This window comes from Aptenodytes patagonicus, chromosome Z (genome assembly GCF_965638725.1).
Source record: "Aptenodytes patagonicus chromosome Z, bAptPat1.pri.cur, whole genome shotgun sequence".
Classification (NCBI taxonomy): domain Eukaryota; kingdom Metazoa; phylum Chordata; class Aves; order Sphenisciformes; family Spheniscidae; genus Aptenodytes; species Aptenodytes patagonicus.
Window position 1 is genome coordinate 22,021,720 of NC_134982.1, and position 21,857 is coordinate 22,043,576.

The 21,857-nt window shown below is 41.3% G+C and overlaps 1 protein-coding gene across 1 annotated transcript in view; it reads left to right on the forward strand.

Moving 5' to 3' along the window:
• The window catches only part of RAB3C (RAB3C, member RAS oncogene family), a 138,638-nt gene that overhangs the window by 113,326 nt on the left and 3,455 nt on the right, over positions 1–21,857 (forward strand). The window contains exon 4 of the mRNA XM_076362969.1: positions 11,332–11,456. Within this exon, the coding sequence (XP_076219084.1) occupies positions 11,332–11,456 (125 nt within the window). The remainder of the gene's footprint in view (positions 1–11,331; positions 11,457–21,857) is intronic.

A 21,857-nucleotide genomic window follows, 5' to 3' on the forward strand; every position in this document is an offset into this window, starting at 1 on the left:
TTTTAAGTGACAGCAAATTGCTCATTTACTTAAAAGTGTAATACACTCAGACAGATGCTGTAGTTGCTTTAGTAAATTACTTCAGTACTCCCTTATTTCACAGCTATGTTTTTCAAATACCAGAGTTAGGATCAGCCGTATTGATTAGGGTCATTACTCAGAGTTCCAGTGACAGTCTGTGCAATCAACATATATAGGTGATTAACAGGATCATTTATTTGGAAGCATCTGGAACATGAAACCATGGGGATAGTCAAAAGATGTGCAAGTACAGACTGTATTTTGCCTTTTATTGTTTCCATGAAAATTATTTTCCTGTAAATACTTTTTTCCATCTCCTTTCAAACCCTAATTTTTTATGGTCGTGTACACTGTGCATGTCGTAGCTTTGAAGGATCATAATTTAATGGTGGGTTTCCCAGTGGGGAGAAAATTAAAATGTACAGCCTTTTGTCTGTGTGGTGAGTTGCTAAATCACTTCCCACAGTATGACACAGCTTGCGGCATTATACATGACATAAAAACTCTTCATTAACATGTGTCATTACTGTGTCCCACTGTGAAAAATGTGTTATATTTGTTGGTCTGCTCATAAGTAAACCTTGTTGTAGGAGAGGATTTTGTACTCCTGTGAATAAGAATATTGAAATGTATTTTATTCTGTTTAATCATGACACAAAATATAAGGTAGTAGGTTGGAAGATCTCTCTGCCCTTAATGTCTAACACAGTATTTGCTGTCTCTTCTCCACTGTCTGTGTAAACATCTGTTCAATGTTTCTAAACAAAAAGCCTGGAAAAGAAGTATATACTACACATCAGAAAAGGAAAGAAATACAGTTCGCTTTGACAGAAAATTTACTGTCTTTTATTAATTCTGCACACCATCGGCCAAAGTCCACCTTGCTTAGGAGTAGGTCAGGAGCTTCCATATGAGTACTCTGTCATCTGCCTCCATGACAAAAAAGCCTCCAGGGTGTGCAACGTCAGGGTGACATACTGTGTGTCGGGACCTTACTCTGCCTAAGGCTGTTCTTAGACTAACTGCCAGCTGTTTAAGTGCCAGCTTTGGTGTGCTGGCTCTGCAGGTACAGGAAAACACCTCACCTGGTGGGATTTTCTTCTAAAGAGATGGCAGTCAGAGCTCAGGCACAGGAGGTACTGGGGAGGAAGGATACAGAGTGTAGTACCAAGTTAGAGCACAGTCTTTTTTTTTTTTTTTTTTTTAAATGTAGTAAGTGCATAATTGGGCTCCTGCTGCACTGGTGTTGGAAAGTAGTTCCAGGTATTGGAAAGTAGTTTCATTCGAGGCCGCACCTTGAATACTGTGTTCAGTTTTGGGCCCCTCACTACAAGAAGGACGTCGAGGTGCTGGAGCGTGTCCAGAGAAGGGCAACGAGGCTGGAGGGGGTCTGGAGAACAAGTCTTCTGAGGAGCGGCTGAGGGAACTGGGGTTGTTTAGCCTGCAGAAAAGGAGGCTGAGGGGAGACCTCATCGCTCTCTACAACTACCTGGAAGGAGGTTGTAGTGAGGTGGGTGTCGGTCTTTTCTCCCAAGTAACAAGCGATAGGACGAGAGGAAATGGCCTCAAGTTGCGGCAGGGGAGGTTTAGATTGGATGTAAGGAAAAATTTCTTTACTGAAAGAGTGGTGAAACATTGGACCAGGCTGCCCAGGGAAGTGGTTGAGTCCCCATCCCTGGAGGTATTTAAAAGACGAGTAGATGAGGCACTTGGGGACATGGTTTAGTGGGCATGGTGGTGTTGGGTTGACGGTTGGACTCGATGATCTTAGAGGTCTTTTCCAACCTCAATGATTCTATGATTCTAAGGTGTATTTGACAGCTGGGAAGAAAGCAGGATGCAGATATTGTGCCAAAGATGCAAAAATTAAGGACATCTGCAACCTGATTAATACAAATTAAGTATACCCTGCAGGCCTCTGATCCTTCATTGTAACTCCAAGTAGAGGGACGTACATGAGAATTACAGTTTGAACATGAATGTCTTTTTCCCACAATATATTCATTTGATAACATATACCATTATCCAGTGGATTTGCATTTTAGTGTCAGAAAATAATCTTCTGAAAACAACAGACACTTGGTACTCTTATTTGAACCAACACTGTATAGAAAAGGCACCAAAACTAATTCATGGACTATTAAGAAAATTATTTGTATATTACATTAAAAATGGAATGTAATTCAATAAAGTACTCAGCAGAGGATTCTGGATGGGAAGGCACTTCCGTGTGCAAGGTAAGAACAGATAGAAATGGTTGATTAGAAAGAAAGAAAATTCTGATTGATGAATCTCTGTGATGCTTACTTCCCATCTTAGGTACCACACGGAATTACATAGTTATCAATGCCATGTCAGTTCTTACTGCATTGTGTTAAATGCAGACCCAGAGTGGACATTATTGAGCAAGCATATACTTCCTCATTACAATTATGGTAATGTATTATCACTAAGGTACTTACATAAGAATAAATGTCATAAACGCACAGAGAATACCGGCTCTTACATCTTTAGCTGTTCTCTCCTGTTTCTTTTTTTTTTTTTTTTTTGAATAACTAAACTTTTTGCAAAATGATGTCATATTTCCTTTAATAATGTTACAAAAATGTATATGTTAAAGATTAGCTCAGTTTTACCCTCCAAAAGAACTGGATTAACTTTTCTTATCTTTATAACCTGCCAAAACTGAAATGTGGCATGTGGTTTTCTAAAATGAAGTTATGGCCTCACAAACTTGTATTGGGGTCTTCTATTAAGGTAGCTTTTGTGTTTTGTTCACTGGCAAAGCTAAATTTATTTTCCTTAAAGTAGACGCAATTCCTACCAGAACAATGAAAACCTGTGATGCTCTGGATAATGTGCATTTTGACTAGTCTTCTGGCTGAAAGTGAACCAGAAGTTTGTTACTGTCACACCTGTCATGCAGCTTCTGCATCATCGATTTATCTTCCTCCAAGGGAAGGTTAAACGTGTAGCCTTTCATTGCATGGTGTGCACCCTTTGGCTTTGCACAAGGAAGATAAAGCCTGTCAGAAGGAAGTGGTGAGTCATTGGTATTCTTCTGGTTTCGTCAATATCAGCTTATTTCACAATCATAAGGCATTTTTCAATTCATTTGCCCTTCAATCCAGACAGAAAACAGAATATTGTATAAACAATAACTGACACATCAAATACAGTCAGTCCTGGCCAATATTCATCTATCCCGGTCTGTTGTAAGAGTAAAGGGGTTGGTATATCCCATTTTTGCTATTACATCCACTTCTCCCCAGATCCTTTTCCTTGCTGCTTTGTGATACTGAGGATGGAAGAAATTTATTTTGTTCATTTTTTCCCTTTCTTTGCCCCCCTCCATCCATGTTTGATAGTCCTGTGTTCCTGGGACATCTTAGCCTATTCTCTGTCACATGTCAATAAGCACTTGCAGTCAGCAGGTGCTGGTACCATCACTGAAAGTAAGCATTGCAAATTCAGTATACGTCATCTATTCTGAATAGAAGTGTAGATGCTAGGATGTCCACTAGATTTAAATCCTTGATGAAAAGGACTGAGGTGCAATTTCCCCATTCCTGTCACAGGTTCATCTACCTCAGCTTTCTATTTTGAAAATTATTTCCTTTATTGATCGCTTTTGTTGGTTTTCACTAATTGCTTCAATAATTATAAAGGGGTTCATGAATGCAAGAGGTAAAAGAATTGTATTATCCATAATCATTTAGCTTTTATGTCCCTCAGCTGGAACATGCCAGAATGATGAAATGAGTAGCAACAGTTTGAGTTTAAAAGTTGCAAATATCCAGAACTTCCTTGTCAGTAAGGGAGAAAAGATCCTGAGCTGTTTCTCCAAGCTAGTTCTGTTTCTTGGGGCTGTGTATGCCCCCAGCTGCTCATCAGTTCAGCTAAAATCTGGCAAATGTTAGGATCTTCTTTTTATTATTACTGATGTTATTACTAATTATTTCTCATATATTACTACTATGCCAGTAATCATGGCCACAAAAAGTCTGGTATTCAAGTACTCCAGGACTCTTCTGTCTTGTTTTTCCTCAGAGTGCTTCAAATTTTTAACTTCAGCACTGTCTTCAAAATCCCAATCAGAAAGTTGAGTTGGGGTTTTTGGTTGATAGGTTTATACATTTTGGATGGCTCATCTCCCACTAACAGTGGGTTATTTACTGGAGAACAGATGGAAAGCCTGAGGCCACCTCTTTCCCTGCCCTCCCCGCAGCAGGGTCTGAGCGCCAAGTGCAGAGCAGCTGGTACAGAGCCAGCTTCCAAATGGCCATCAAGATTGAGCATTGCAATCATTTAATGCACTGTAAAGAATAATCCTATATAGGCCCCATCTCCATCCTATCCCCAAGATGAATGGGATAGAAAGAGGAGATGGGAAACCTCCAAGATACAGGGGCATTCCTAAGGCACATAACCTATCAGGATTGCTGGGAATAATAAGGGTTTAAGAGACATAAAGGAGGGCATGGGGAAAGGAATGGAGCATATGGTACACACTGAAGTATAGAAGACACTTGGGAATGTGAGGGAGACCTCAGACTCACCCTGTGGAAAAGACAGCTTGAATGGGGAGAGTGCCAGAGCTCCTCACAGACAAGGAGGGTGGGAAAGGGCTCCTGACATGATCCCATCCCCTAAAAAGATGGGAACGGCAGAGCTTCCCCTTACCATCCCAGTCTGTGTCAGGGGTTGGAGTGGGCTGTGCCATACCTTCCCACATCATAGCATGGGGACTGGGGGAAGTGGGGAAAGATACCCTCCATTGGCTCAATTACAGAAGGAAAATTATGTCTCCTGAAAATGCTGGAAAGCAAGCCTTTCTGCTCAGAGGTAGCCAGGCATTTGGCACGCTTACTTGAAAATAAAGGGAGGAAGTTTAACTGGGAGCACTGAATGTTTTTGGACACACCTCCAAACTCATAGCTGCTTCTCTGACATTCCCCCTCTGGGAGTAAACTGGGAAAGTCTTAGAACTGATAACCTGGACTCCACCCCAGATCCCGTCAATACACTGCAACCCCTGATAGTTCAGCTAATAGGCTTTGGAGGCACCATGCTATAGACAGAGATGGGAAAATTTTAAGGATCAATCAGTGAACTCAACATAACAGTAACTTCAAAAAATGAAGATGTTTTGGTAGAGTTTTTGTTAATTTGGTTTTAGGTTAGGGGGTTTTTTGCCTTTTTTTTTTTTTTTTTAATTTGTTTTCCTGGCAAGATGATGCACTCCAGTTAATTGCGTACTCCTTTCTGAAACTAGAACATCAGAAGTACAACATGTTCCCTGAACTTGCTGGAATAAACATTATACATGGCCCCCTCTGGAGCATTTCTGTTAGGGTGCTTCTCTGCTGTCAGTGCATGTGACTCACTACATAATTCATCTAAAAAGCCCATAGAAACCAGCCCCTCTAGGGATGGCAGGCATCCTTGGAGGGCTCTAGGTCCAAACAGTGGTGCATAGATTGCAGCTGTCTCTAAAAGTTCATATTCCTGATATATTTACTATATGGGCATATCTTTATCAAATGTATTTGTTTGCTATCCTTGCTGTCTGTGGGTGAGAATATACTAGAGACTATTCCAGGTTAGATTAATGTTTGTTCTGGACTTATATGAGTTAGTAAAAAGTGATCCTCTGGAGACATATTCGGAGTGAAGCCTAAGGCATGCCAATCAGTGGGTGCAACCTGAAATGTATTGAGTACAAGTGGCAGGTTTGGCTTCTGTAGCAGTTTCTCCAGGGTACAATGCAGTGTTACTCAGGTATAGCTGAGTTAAGTCTGAACTCTTAGGGGAAAATATATCATGCTGGATCTGACAGCTCGAGAGAGGTGAGACTGCTGTGGCTCCATGCCCCAGGTCCAACCAGTAGTGAGTCTGAAGACTTATTCCCAGCAGGCATGTGCACACAACACACACATGTATAACACATATATATGGATATATACATGGCCAGCCACACAGACCACGGACAGACACACAGAGCGCTCCCACAAACACAAACAGCACCAACAGCCTCATCCTGTTCCTCTCCCTGGCAGAGCAGCATGGACGTCCACTAGTGAGAATATATATCTGTGTAGACATATATACAGTGTAGGTTCCTCCATCAGCTGGGCACAATACACTCAGTCTGCCCAGTAACTGCCCCTGGATCCCAGTCTCCCCAGTTGCTGGCACATGAACATACAAGCCATCAGTGTTGACCCATGGTGATGGGTTTCACACCTGGATAGTGGAGCTGAGGCTGTCCTGGGACAGTCCTGGGAGGGGCCTGGATGTGGTGTCCCTTCTTCTGAGCCCTTAATTTGGGTTGTCACCTGCCTTTGTGCCCCTTTGAGAGGCTGATGGCTCCTGCAATTGGCCTGGAAGCAGTCAGGGCTAGGATATTATTTGGGCTCTCCCACCTGCCACCGTCTCTCTGTGCTCCTTTGTGGATGTGCAGATGAGCTTTTATCACATAATTTAATGTGAACAAGCTAGTTTGCACAACAGTAACATCACAGCAGTGCTCCCATATTGCTCTGTGCTAGCTACCTTGGCTTCCAGCATCTCAGCTACCTCAGCCAGCTGGGGCTGCCTATTTCTGAACCCAAATCCATCATGCTGTGCAGTACTTCTTGTAAGCTGCCCACATGAGCATAAACACCCCACCATTGTTGCCTGGACAACTATTTGAAGCTCTTGCATGTTCAAAGATGCAGGGTCACACAGCTGCACAAAGGTTAGTCTCCTGCTTCTTTGAAAGTTTTGTTCTTTTATGGTTGGTTTCAGTCTTCCTGCTAGAACCAAGTTCTTTATATAAACTGATTCTTTTATAGACCTCAAGCAGAGTCTTATCTGAGAATAGACGTAGCCCTTTAAGCTTGTACCTGATCTTTTCCCAAAAGATAATGTGCTGCAACGTAGAGCTTTTACCTACAGCTTCCTCTCTGTCATGAAGGTGCATTTTCACTATGCTTGGTTATAACCAGAACTGACATTTAATTTTTTTGGCAGACTTGGAGGGGGGTAGTGCATTATGATAGTGTCTTTGGTCTTTATAATGGTGTGTTCACCATTTTAAGCATTGTAATACTCACTTTGAAACCTGTGTGCTCATGAGAGATGAGGTAACAGTGGATAGCTTTGCCTAGGCAACACTGGTTTTATTCTCTCCTTCAGTAAATGACAGTGTTGGAAGCGGCAGCAATACAAAATCTTGTTATACTCTATTGAACTAAAAAGCAATATTTTCAGAAGAATATTTTGTGAACTAACAAGTATTACAAGGCATTTCCTAGGAGCAGAACTAGGTAGCATGGTAATACTGAAGCAGTGCGTATACGTGCATATGCCAGTGTGAACTGTTTAACTTTGCCTTTCCTTTAGGGTTAATTTCAAACAAAGTAGGGTTTTTGTGTTCAAAACACAAAACTGTGTTTTGAACTTTTTTTTTTCACATAGTATTTCATTCCATAAAACAAAGGAAAAAAGCTTCCATATTGTCTCTGACAGTCTTCTGTCATAATAGTCCAAAATTCTTTTGGAGATTTATTGATGTAACTTTACGTACTTTGAACCAGTAGTGGAAAATACAGCACTGTTTCAAGGTGATCAAAGAGCATTGCTTTTCTTACCATTCAGCAAGTGCTCTTTTCTGACAAGGAATATGGCAGAATATTCCAGGGAGAACAAGTCTTGCGTTGATCACTGAAAGTAATGGATCATTGAACTCCTGCATTAATCTGACCCTCTGGTGTCTATACATTATAAAAATTCAAGCATGTTGCAGATTGCCTGCCTACCATACAAGTAGAATGTGAAAGATTTACAGGGTAAATTACTATTGACATACACCAAGTCACTGAGACTGAACAAGAATCACTGTATTCAGCTTACTGCAAATATCAGCTTTGCCTTTTCATGTCTTCAGTCTTCCTGAGGCTAAAGTTATTTACAAGGACAATGGTTGGTGTTTTGGATTAATTAGAAGCCTCAGTCATTTGCAAGGTCACGTACGCAAGGAACAGCAAAATCTCTTTTTTAAATTACCTGTGTGTCGGCTTTTGTGGAGAATTGTGGGAATCAAAATCTATAGAAGCCATTAGTGGAAATGTATGTCTAAAAGAAAACATAACAGTGATAAGCCTATTATATTATTTGAATCCAAGCTCCTACTGATGTGGGGTTGGGTGTGGATACATTTGACTGATTTTCACAGTCAAACAGTTGTATTTTTGCACTACAGAGTCTTTTGCAAAACATAAGCCTTTGGAACTGTTGTCAAGGACAAGATCTCTTCTCTTGTTGCTTAAAAAATTCTTTATAACTAGAAGATGAGACATAAGCTAACCAGATAAAAAAGTCTAAGAATAAAATAAGTCACTCTGGTAATGAGAAGCATTTGAATGCACAGGTAATGCACAGTAAAATGAAGGGGGTTCCATTCTTAAGCAAATGTCATGGTTCAACCTCAGCCGGCAACTGAGCACTACACAGCCGCTCGCTCACTCCCCCCACCCAGTGGGATGGGGGAGAGAATTGGAAGAGTAGAAGTGAGAAAAACTCATGGGTTCAGATAAAAACAGTTTAATAATTGAAACAAAATAATAATAATAATAATAATAATAATATGCAAAGCAAGTGATGCATGATGCAATTGCTCACCACCCGCTGACCAATGCCCAGCCAGTCCCCGAGCAGCGGCCCCCCCCATCCAGCTTTTCTCCAGCTGATGTACTGAGCATGACATCACATGGTATGGAATGTCCCTGTGGCCAGTTTGGGTCAGCTGTCCTGGCTGTGCCCCCTCCCAGCTTCTTGTGCACCTCCAGCCTTCTCCGTCGGTAGAGCATGGGAAGCTGAAAAGTCCTTGACTAGTGTAAGCATTACTTAGCAACAACTAAAACATCGGTGTGTTATCAATATTGTTCTCATCCCAAATCCAAAACACAGCACTGTACCAGCTACTAGGAAGGAAATTAACTCTATTCCAGCCAAAACCAGGACAGCAAAGAAACTCATGTAAGGCTCTGGAGCAAAAGTCTGCAAAAAAAGGCTGAATTAATTCTCTTTACACTGGTGTGATGATATTTCTCCAGGTTGTATTTCTTCATTCATCAATTTCTTATATTTCACCTTTGCAGAGTATGCAAGCAATTCCTTCTGTAAAGCTTAATATTTTTACTGTATATTTTGCTTTTGAAACATCTTCAATTTCCTGGTGACATAACGGGAACAAACTGACCCTCAACTCATAACTGTTGAAAGCTAAGCTCTTTTAGAGTCCTTAATGGACTAACATCCTCTGATGTTTGAGCTACTAGTATTTGCAAAGTTGCTATAGTGACAAATGTAGTTCTGGTTTAAAAAAAAAAAAAAAATCTATTTTTGCTTAACCACAGATTCCAGAAGAACTCAGATGGTTCCAAAAGAACATTTCTGCCAAAATGTGTACATGGTACCCTTTTTTCTGAGCAATTGTATCTTTAGTAAAATGTAAGTGTACAGGGAAGTCTGACTTCTGCTTTGGTCACAATACCTTATGATCGCCTACTCAAATCACTATAAAACAGATTTAAAAAAGCACAGTGTCCATTTCTTGAAGGAAAGATCAAGGCAGGCCCAAGGGAACAATCTGTAGCAAAAAATGCCCGGGGCTTGCTTCAGCTTCTTTTTGGTCATTCTAATGAAGTGAAACAACGCTAAAGGCAGTGTGATCCTTCCCCTTCAATTCCTCTGCTTGGCACTGCAAACCCATCACACATGGCTTAAAGGTGCTTTGACTCATGCAGGAGGGTCTGGGCCTGTGGGCAATGATGAAGGCTTACAATGATAGCTGTAGCAGTTTTTGCCTATGTGCATCCCTCTGGTCTTGCAATAAGCAAAGCCAGCTGAAGAGATTTGATCCACTTTCTGTCTTTCACTAGAAATGGTTGTCGTACTACATCATGATCTTTTTTTGTGCATGAAACATTTTGCAGACAGGGATCTGAATATGTAGAGATAACGGCTGTGTTATGAGAAGGGGTCAGTAGTGAACTTAGTACCCACACAGACCAGCTTCCAAAACACTTAGGAGACAGATTTTCAAAGCTATTTCATCTTTTCTCACAGAGACCCAGGGCTCTGATACACAACATGGTTCCCTTCCAGGGTGCCCTCTCCTAAATGTGTAGTTAAGCAGATTAGTTTCCATTTCAGTGCGGTTTTTCTAAGCACTCTGTATTGTCCAAAGGGGGAGAGAGGGAGAGATGATCTACATCTTTTTCTCTCTCCACTGATCATATGGGTACAGAAGATATATTAATATCTTACCAAGTACTTGACTCAGAGCCTAAAGCCAGACATAGTCACAATTCCAAGGCAAAGGGTAAGTGCTTAGAGTAAGCTTGCTGCACCCTGCGTTACCTTCAAGGGCAGGTACTGCTCTCAGTTAGAAGGTGGTAGCCAGCAGCATCACTCCTGGCTGAGCCTGGAGCCAGGACGTGGACCTTTCCTTCCTACAGAGCAGGCCTGAGTATCAGCAGAATGGTGGCAGTCAGAGACTGAGAGGTGCTACGAGTGTGCTCCTAAGTTGCCCATTAGCTGCATTGCATTCAAATTGCAGAAGAGAGCTTTGTATGGTAAGCTGTTTCACCACCAGCACTCAAGGTCCCGTGGTGTTTCAAGGCCTCAGATACTCCAGTTCAGCTGTAGTCATACTTAGGACTTGTATGATTTAAATGGGAGGTAAATCAAAGCTCAGACACAGTCCACATCCATGGCTTAATGCACAATGTAAACGTTGCTGTCATCCTGGTAGGTCAAAGACCTATAGTGGAATGTGTTGGAGAGAAACCACAGAAGGAAGACAGAATGGCTTTGAAGTTTTGCTGATAAATTTAGATCCTGTTTTTAAAAGGTGAAAGATAAGAAATGAACAAGCTGTTGATTTTGTTTCAAAGCTGTGGTTTTAGATTATAAGATTTGCATTAAAAAGTGAAAATACTTTTTTTAATTGTGTGGGAGGAAGTGTCACCACTTCCTTCTAAAAATATAAGAAGAATGTTGATGGCAGGAGAAAATATTGAAAGACTGTCTTAACAAGCAAAAATAAAACCTATGTTGATATTATTCCTGTAATAATTTCTGACAGATAATCCTTAGTTTATTTGAAATCCAGAATTAAACAGAATCCTGTTGCCCTAGATGTCAAAATCAGTATTGTCTTTTTTGCCTTGTTACAATTCTGTTTGAAATTGATTTAAGGGGAATTTGCTTTGTCTGACTTCTCTCTCTCTCTCTCTCTCCCTGTGTCTCTCTTTTAAGGTCAACTCAAATCAAAACATACTCTTGGGATAATGCCCAGGTTATTCTGGTCGGTAACAAATGTGACATGGAGGATGAACGGGTAATCTTCACTGAGAGAGGCAAACATTTAGCAGAGCAACTTGGTAAGAAAAGAAATCACAAAAGCTTTATGATTGCTTGTGAGAATGCACAAAGTAATGTTATTAATTGCTACAGTATTTGTAATGAAATGTTTGTGATACATTCACTGTAAAGGAATAGTCATACACTGCCTCCCCTTTGTTTCTCAGGCTGAGGTCTGAACTGTCCTTGTTATCACTAATACTGTAACATCATTAGAATGGACATGTGTCCAAGGATGATCTTATGCAGAGCTGTGACATGTCTGTCATCTAAAAGTGTCCATAAGACCAGTGCTGGCTCAGAGGTTGGCTTAGACTAAAGACATATCTGATAAAATGTTCCTTATGCTGCTCCTTAGATAGGAAGTACGTTATGGCCTTTGTGATAAGCAGCAAGATTAAGCATGTGTGTGTTTATGTAAACATACAATATGTTTAGATAGTTATAGCTATAGGCAGATACGTCCTAGCCAGGGAAAAACTAAAAAAAAAAACCAACACCAACAAACCAACAAAAAAAAACAAGGAGAAGAGAGATTGAAGAAACAGCTTACTCAAAATGTGAATTAGACCTTTTTGCAAGTTGAGAACATTTGGGTTATGATTTCCAATACCAATAATCCAAAACAGAAAGATGCCAATATCCAACTCCCACTGCTAACAGTTCACCTACTGCACATTTACACAGGTGTAAATAACATGAACCTCTGTTTCATAAAGTCTCCCTCTAGGAAGCAAATATTGTCCACATAGAAAATTACGGAGCTGTGAACATCTCTGTTCTTTCTGTTTCTGCCCAGCAGTGATAACCTTTCATACTATGAAATGTTTTTGAGGTGACACTGGCCAAACTGTAATGGAAAATCTCCAGAGCATCATCATAATACTACTACCTGGCCTGTTTTTTTCATTCAAATTTGCTGATCTCTGGAGAGCATGCTCAGCAGGTGTGCAAATCAAACCCTGGCATCATTGGAGGTCAATTTCTGTGCTGTATTGGGCATGGGTTTGTTATTATTTTTAAAACTGATTGTGGTAAAGGCTCAGTCTGGTGAACATGTGTGTCACTATTGCTATATAGACATTTAGGGGAAAGGGTGTTATAAGAGTAACTGCATGGGAAACAGAGAGAGATGGTGGCATTTCACAGTATACCACCTGTGCTGGATCTAATCCCATGCTGGTGGTTCTTAACTTATGTATATTCATAGCTTGCTGACCTGATTTTTTTTAAACAATTTTTCTAGTTGTACAATTGCTTGTCCTGGTAAATAATTTCATCAGAATAACATACCTTCCTATTGCATCTGTCTAAGTAAGAGTTACATATGTGTAAAAGCACACCTTAAAAGTAGACATTAAAAATGACCATAAATTAGTCCTTGAAAGGTGACAGAAAAGATTTAACAGCAGGTTATGTCCAGAAAAGTTGCCAACATTTGTGAAGAACTGAGTTTCTAAAACTGTTTGCAACAAAACCAAAATGGTTAACATTGCACCTGCTTTAACAGAGGATATTTTTCTTTGCAGAAATACTTGTCATGTTATATATATTGCCATAACCTGTTCTTCCATCTGTAAGCATTTCTGATATTTATTCATTTTAATAGGAGCTAGGAAAGCGTATTCAATGTAGAAAGAGACCCAAAAAATGTAACTGTACACTTTTAACCCAAATTTAGACTTGACACTAAAAAGTCTGGCAATAAACATTAAAAAAATCTTCAAATTCTACATTGCAGATTTAAGTCACATAACTAATCTGAATTTCTACTCCTCGAACTATTTTCCTATATAAAGATTAATGCAGTGAGTTGACAAGGAATCCCCAAGGTCATGAATTTAGCAAGATGAGAAGGAACTTTGCATGTTGTACAGTCAAGAATCCTCAGCTGTAATAACCAATGCTTGCAAAAAAAAAAAAGAGTAATGAGATAGATATCAAAACTCATGTTTCAGGCTTTAAAGCAACATCTAACTCCTGGGATTTAGAATTCAATCTTTATGGAAGCAGATTATCCTCTATTCCCATCTTTATCTACTCTGGGGTTTTCCTTACTCATATATACATCCTGTGGCTATCTCAAGGGCAGATTATTGTATTGGATAAATTGTGGCTCTGATCCAGTATGTCATTTACCGCACTCAGACTGCATACACAAATGTTTATATGTTTCCTGTACAGCTGCAATCATTTCTTAAATCTGCTCAAAGATTGTGGGAGGTGGTGTCAGGAAAAGCAGCAGAACGAATTTCCCTGAATTGTAGTAAGTGCTCTGGCTATGTTGGCCAGTTTGAAGGGCACGTGTTGTGTCAAACACTTCGGACCGTCTTTTCTTTCTCTGCCAGTGAGTTGATAACATCTCTTGCGGACAAGTTTTAAAAATAATGATATAGATTTTTGTGTCCAGCAAGACATTTTAAGACTGTGGGTCCTTTGAATGCCATGGTCTGCAACATTGATGGCAGCCACAATTACAAGCACAACACATGAGTGCTTTATGAAGAACATGTGAAACACTCTGTTCTCAAGTGTGGTTTTATTTTCAGCCCTGGTTTATTTGAAGTCACTGAGAAGATGAATACATGCACATTTTGGGCCGGGTTTTCAAAAGGTCAAAAAGAGCACTGGGCATTTAACCCTCTGGGAAACATGGTGTCCTGTTGAGAACAGTGTTATCAGAAAATTGTGCCTCTTCTGTGGCTGCTAACCTCTTTGAAAAGTATGGCCTTCAATTTTATTAACAAGATGTAATCAATCATTTCTTTAAATCTCAGTGCTGGCTTATTTCTCAAGTGTAACCCAAACAAGTGGTTTAGATCAACCAGCAATAAGCCTCATTACCTGGGAAGGTCTGGCTAAACTAGTCAAGTATCCTGTGGTAGCTCTGGGTACCTCTCTCATAACACTAATGGAAGTGCACAAAAGAGAGAAAGAATGGTTAAGAAAACCAGATCTGACCTTGAAGGGAAATTAACAGAATGTTTATGAAGACAGAATTTGTCTCGTTTCCATTTTAGATTTTTTTAAAGTTTGTTGTTAATGACATAGGGCATGACACTGGTGATGACACCACAGATCACAGCTGCAAGCAGTGTACTACCTTACCTACAGTAATGGCCAGAAGTAGGTGCCTTGTGAAAGGTATAAAAGGGCAAACATATAGTGATACTTTCCCAGACTGTAGCAAATTATATGTGGGTCTCATGAACCAAAGGCAGTACCTTTATATTCAATAACCCTTTCATGATTTTTTTCCATGGACTTGTCCAGTGGTGTCTTTGAAACCATATCCACAACATCTTTAAATTTGCGCAGTTCATCCGATTTATCTGCTTCTGCTTTGAATTGGCCACTTGCTAGTTTTATTTGATGTTTCTTCACTGTTATATTCTGACAGAGGGAACAATTGTTTGCTGTTACCTGCTCTGTAACGCCGTTGGTTTCAGAGACCTCTCTCATACCCCTCCTTTTTCTCCAGGCTGAAATTCCCAGACTATTTCATCGTTCCAGACACAAAGACCATCTCACATCTTAGCCATTCCTTGTCACCCTATTCAGTACCTTTTGTAAGTGGTACAGCCTTTTTTCAGAAATTAGTTCATGGTTGTTTAACATAATAGTATTATTAAAAGAGTAATGTTAGAATGAAGTGAAAACAGACAGGATCAAATAAATTCAGTTGAGTCATGTAACTTTACCTCACAGAGATATCATACCAAGAAAATACAGAAATGTGACAAACTAGCCAGTAGAGAGAATTAATTAACATAATGTCAATATTGACACAGGAATCACAGCAAACACATTTAATCAAGTTTATTCACTAATCACTACAAAAAAAGGGTGTGGAACATAATGCTTATGCTATTTTGTCTCTTCATGAATGTTTGCTCTGAGCACTACATGCATTGTCTATTGTGTGAAACCCCAATATAGTCAGCACTTACTAAAATGCTTTTAAAGCATTTTAGTAAAAAAGGCTTGGAACTTCTTGAAAGCAAATGCATGCACACTTGCCAGCTGCATTACTCACACAGCTTTTCTGACATATTCATGTCATGCATCTCAGCTGAGTTCAAAGCTTCATATGTTCATGAAAGTTTGGTGTCACTTGTCAGAACGGAAATAAAAAGAATGACTCACAGATAGCATGAATCTCTTGGTTCCTTTTATTTGTGGTCTGTATGATGTATTGTGATCTACATTCTGGCAAAGGATTAGCAGGCAGAGCTGTGCACAGGGCTTTGAATAGACTCTGAGTAACTGCACACGCAAATGGACAGTTGCATATGTAGTTTGACACACAGTTTCTCCATTTATTTATGGCATTTTGCTGTGCATGCAAATTAGGTACATAATTTTATATGTGTTCTTTGGTCGCTCATATGCTTCTGTAGAACTCCTATTTGCTATGTGTGTGCTACAAATTATTTCAACACTCATTAGTTTTTAATTGCAAGTACTGCCATTACAGAGTATATTATATCTTTAAGACCAGGGCCCCTAATGTTGCTGCAACAGTACAATCCTGCCATGGGTCCAAACCATGCCTATTGTGCTCATGCTGCACCAGGTACTAGGCGGGTACTGCAAGGTCTGCCCCAAATATCCGGCCACCTTTTCTGTAAGTTCCTGTTTGTCCTATCCTACCTTTTTGGCTCAGGCTGGTTAAGGCTCTGGGAAATGAAGCTGTTGTATCATAGAAATGTTGGCTGGAAGGAACCTCGGGTGATCACCTAGTGTGATGTCCTGCTAAAATATGCCTCTGGCTCTATGTTCTGTCCAGCAGTTTTCAGGGCAGTGCCCTTCCCATGAGATTTTCTGTGCCTCCACATTTCTTACACTCTGCCACCCCGGGTCACCTGTGGCTGGGGGCATCCAGCATGTCTGAGCATGCCTTAGGGTGCACTCGCCTGCTTTCTAAATGTATCCTGGCACACTGTTTCTCCCAGAGGCCACCAACCAATGTCAGAAAACAAAACAAAACAGGCCCTTTCTGGGTGAGCTCTCACATTCCCTTCTGCAAGGGCTGGCTTCTGCCAGCCCTCACGGTGCATTCAGAGCCCTTTGCAGGGCCCTGAATGCTACATGCCCCAGCATCAGCAGTGCCCGGGTCTTCAGTGCATCTCCACAGCTTGTCACTCAGGGAAGTAGCCATTTTACCCCTCAGATTTTAACACATACCTTATTTTGCATATTTTGGGGTGGTTTTCTCCTCTCCATCCTTTCTCTTTTCATCTCTTTTGGGCCATTTCTTCCTTAAACTCTTTATTTTCAACCTTTTCTTTCTTTCCTTCTCTTGATTCCCAATGCTTTGAAAATAAATTCCACCAAAAATGAGAAGAAAATTTTGCACTTCAAACCAAAATCACCCTGCTTTGCCTATTTTGTTTTAATTTTGTTTGTGACTTAGGCATGTATGTACATAATGGTCATGCTGGGGAGATACCAGAGACCCAATTCAGGGGTGGTTAGATTTCTTCAAATTAAAACCATTTAGCACCCCAGCAAGCCTGAAAGTGGAGTGTTTGTCAGTGTTGTGTACTTATACAGGGTGAAGTTTTGCATCCAGCATCCAGCAGTTCTGTGTGATCTGACCAAGCCTGCAAGACCAGGCCTGCTGCTGAGATGGGGCAGGAATATGACTGGTTTCTGAGTCCCGCCAGGGCTGGGGCACAAGACAGCAGCTCCCCAGCATCAGGACTGGAGTGAACCTTCACTTGCCTTGGAGCATGAGTCCTGGTGGGGTAATGTGTACATTAGGCATCTGTGGGTACACTGGGGGTATTAGGCATCTCTGAGTTTAGGCAGCAACTGAAGAGGCATTTTTAGGGCTGTAATTTTGTCATCTAAATCAGGAATCAAGTGGGACTTGGCACCTCAGCACACAGCTTGTTAGCACAGCAAGTTCTGTTTTGCCTCCATGGCTGGCTGGAGGCCATGGTGCAGAAGGCAGGGTCACCAGCAGCTTTGAAAGCACGGATATATGGCTGCATCTAACTTTGCATTAAAAATGAAAACAATTGGGTTGTGCAGGAACATGCCTGTTCATAGTTCCACCCTTCACCACTTTTTAGCTCTTTTTAAAGGGCAAATGTTAGTGCCAGAGGAAGGAGACAGACTGACAGCACTGACAAACAACAGTCTTCTGTTTAGTTACAACACACAGAGGGTATTGGCAGGGCAATTAAAGGCTCCTGTCCCCAGGATGATTTTTTACAGGGGGGAAATGCCAACCTGCCATTGCTTTCACACACTTGGAGCAGCATTACAGGAAAGTTACTTAATGACAATGGGAAGCAACATTTATTACTCAACAAATGTCTCATGTAAACAAACCAAAAAAATGTCTTTGCCAGGAATCTAATTTATTGCCCAAATGCAGTCATTTAAAAGGTATCTGGAAGCCACAGTCAAAATCAGTACAACTCAAATTTATATGGAAACCTCCTGTTCTGAAAGACTGGAAAAGAAGGTGTTTGCTAGAGCATTACCACTAGCTGCCCCTCAGGTCTATCCATTCTGTCATAGCTGAGAGTGCCCCTTTAGCTTTTTTTTTTTAATAAATTTGGCCACCGTAAAGGAGGGATAAATATCTTAGCATTTCTGTTAACAGCCTTTACACTAGCTCTATCCAGAATGGTGCTGAAGCACTGCTCTTCGCTGAGGTAGTATTAGAAAAGTCCTATTTTGTTGTTTTAATACTTTTTTTAACATAGTCCAGCCCTTGGGCTTGTTTGGACAGCAGAGGTCCCATCCAACTGGTCTACAAAGCAGAACACAGTGTATCCAGATCTGCTACCATAGTTGCAGGTATAGGAGATACTTTGAAGAGCAGCAATGGTCACCAGCTACTTTCAGCCCAGTTTCCTAGGAGAGATGACCTTTGCAATCATGCCATGTGTGTCTATCTCTCTTAGAGAGAGAGGTAGAGGTCTCAAAGATATTAACAGTTCTGAGGAAGTGGACATCTGAGCAGAGGAGAAAGGTCTTGCAGTTGCCTTGTGTCATGGTCAGCCAGCGACTAAGCACCACACAGCCGCTCGCATCCCAGTGGGATGGGGGAGAGAATCGGAAGGGTAAAAGTGAGATAACTCGTGCGTTGAGATAAAGACAGTTTAATACGGAAAGCAAAAGCCACATGCGCAAGCAAAGCAGAACAAGGAATTCATTCACTCCTTCCCATCAGCAGGCAGGTGTTCAGCCATCTCCAGGAAAGCAGGGCTCCATCACGTGTAACCGTTACTTGCGAAGACAAATGCTATCACTCCAAACGTCCCCTACTTGCTTCTTCTTCCCCAGCTTTATATGCTGAGCATGACATCACATGATATGGAATATCCCTTTGGTCAGCTGGGGTCAGCTGTCCCGGCTGTGTCCCCTCCCAACTTCTTGTGCACCCCCAGGCTGCTCGCTGGTGGGGTGGGGTGAGAAGCAGAAAAGGCCTTGACTCTGTGTAAGCCCTGCTCAGCAGTAACTAAAACATCCCTGTCTTATCAACACTGTTTTCAGCACAAATCCAAAACACAGCCCCATGCTAGCTACTGTGAAGAAAATTAACTCTATCCCAGCCAAAACCAGCACACCTTGACTGACAGCCTGTAATGTGAATGCAAACCTTATTAGATACTATTCACAGCAGGCAAGAAGATAAGTGCCTGCCAGTGCCCCCTCAGAACTGCCCACAGTATGCAAATCCAGGAAAATAAGGCATCATTAGCTCCTCTCCTTTATACACTATGACATTGTTAAATGATTCATTCCCATGGCTTCCTAGATTTTGCCTTTTGTACACTGCTGTGTTACAAAGGGAGCAGCTTCCTGCAGCCACTTCTTGCTCTGTCGTTGCAGTCTCCTACTACTCCTCAAAATACTGGATTGAACAGGGCACTGGCAAGAGCAGCACTGAAGATCACAGTTCAAGCTTGTCTTCAAAGAAGGGTAGTTATTGTGGGAACACACCTTTGAGGATATCTTTTAAACATAACATAACATCATGGGTGGTAAATAAAATTGTCTTGGTTATGGACAAACACTCTGAAACCAGAAGGTCTTCCTGATCAGCTGGTGAAACATTAACGTAGCTTTTGTCTCTATTGTCTGTGGAATTGTGCTTAAAATTTGCTAGCTAGTGTGTCCTCTTGATGTCACATTTTCTCAGGAAGATGAGAGGGTGCAGAATGTTCTTCCCTTCGCATATGGCTCTCCTTTCTGGTTTTTTTTTTTCCTTTATTGTTTGAAAGCAGGCATAAACAAGTGTTAATGAGCATTGATGAAGGAGCCTCTGCAGAGCCAGGACAAGTGTGAGGCAAAGAGGGAACAAAGTCAGTAACTCAGGCTGTTTATGTGTTTCAGGGCAGCTATCTAAACTGGTCTGCGTGCATTATAGCTCACCAGGTGAACAACAGCACCATGCCGGTGTCCTGGCTGGCCCCCGCTGCTGTAGTGCTCTGCAGGGGCTGCTGAGAGCTTGCCAGCTTTCTTTGAGTCGACGCTATTGGGAAGAAGGTAGATAAGGGAAAGAGACATAGTGTAAGGACAGCAAAGGGAAAACTGAATTAAACACGGAAGAGGCATTTAAATTAGAACATCCTGATGCACGTTCCACACACATTGTTCATATGTTCAGGCAGCACTTTGATATTTTGGATTTTCTCCGTTTCAGCTCTGTTCTGCCTTACCTACCCATTTGCCTCTTGGGCTTTGTTATATCTTTGCAGTAATCTGCTCTGCCTGGTCTCACTCACATCGGCAGTGCAGATCATCATGGGCAGTGGGAACATGGTGTTCTTTGAGCTCTGCTGCCCTGAGCATCACCAGAGAGTTGTCTCGCTTCAGGCTTATACTCATGGAAAATAATGAGCAGTGGAAAAAAAACTGAAGAAAGTATTAAAAGGCATAGATCTGAGGCCCTCATATACAGGCATTTTAGAAGCTTAGGGTGTCTAAGTACTATTAGTAAAATAATTGCAAGATGAGTCAGGAGGAGAGGAGAGGTCTCAGGGAAAAAGGTCTGCAAAATATTCCATAACAAAATGGAAAACAACCAGAATTCAGATACTTATTCCAGTCACACTCTGCTAGGAAAAATGCTGCATATCTCTTTGAAACTGTTCCACAGAGTTTCTGTTAAACAAAAAAAAAAGAAACACCGCTCACATGGGGAATTGAATCCCTTGCACAGGACAGACAGTTGCTGTCTGGATGGCAACAGGAGCCCCTGTCTTTGCAATGGTGTCTTCAGCTGCATCAAATGAGACTCTGAACTCTTGTTCTGCTGAATTCTTGTAATCCAGCTGGTCCTACGTGTCCACTACATACCATGATCCTTTGGCAGTGATTACTTTAAACTGTGCACAAAGCATCTCTTAATTGTCTTAACTGGCTTCAAAAGACTGTTCTGTGTGACCATTTCTGCATCTGCAAGAACAGTTTCCACAGACTGTCTCCAAGTGTCTTACCTATGTGCAGCTGAATCCATTCTACAGCAGGAACTGCCTGGGGGGAGCCCACCAGCATGCCCTGTTCTCTACTTAGGATGTTTATCAGAGCATTTAGGCAAATAAATAATTCCTATCAGATGGTCTATGCACAGCAGGAGCTGCTTGGAGCAATCTCCAGGACTGTCCAAAATTCCCACCTGTACAGTTCCTGTAAAGAATAAAGCAAATACTTTGTTGTGGAGGCAGCTGGGAGTTCAGTCACTTTCTCACAGGTCAGTGCATTGTCTCATCTATGCAGGGTCTAGCTGAGGAGGTCCTGGATCACCCAGGCAATTAATGACTAAGTTGATGGGATGTGTATACAGGAATAGCCTGATACCCAGCTATGTGATAGCCTGATACACACCACTACTGTGACTGCAATTTCCTTCTTATATCAAAATCGCAACTGAAATTCCATAGATTTCACCACAGCTGTAGTGTCTATTTTTATTTTATTTGAATAAATAGGCCTCTATTTTACTTGGAGAATGGGTGCCTCTAAGTTTTTCATGGTGTTCTTACGCAGAACATTCTCACCATGGTAGTGGGCCTGTTTTCTTGATCCTATCCATGTTACAGTATTTCCTGACATGGGTCTCCTCTCTTCTTTGTGACTCTTTTCCTTTCACTTTCTGCTTTTCTCTGTCTAGATTTCTTTACCTACCTGTCATATCGGCCATTTCATGATCATCTCATGTGCCAGTTATGCTGTCTTCTCACGTGTAAAAACTGCTCCCCTCATAAATGTCCTTAAGATTCATTCTTCTTTCTGTCATCTTCTCCAAGGCTTTGGTGTGCCATTTCTCAGGCATCCTCTCATTGTCCACCTTCTGCCCTCTGGTCCTGCTTGTTCCTCTTTGGAATGGCTGCTTTCCTCCTGCTTCCTGTGGAGCAGACACTAACAGTTGTGGAAGGATCTGACTGTTGCTGTGC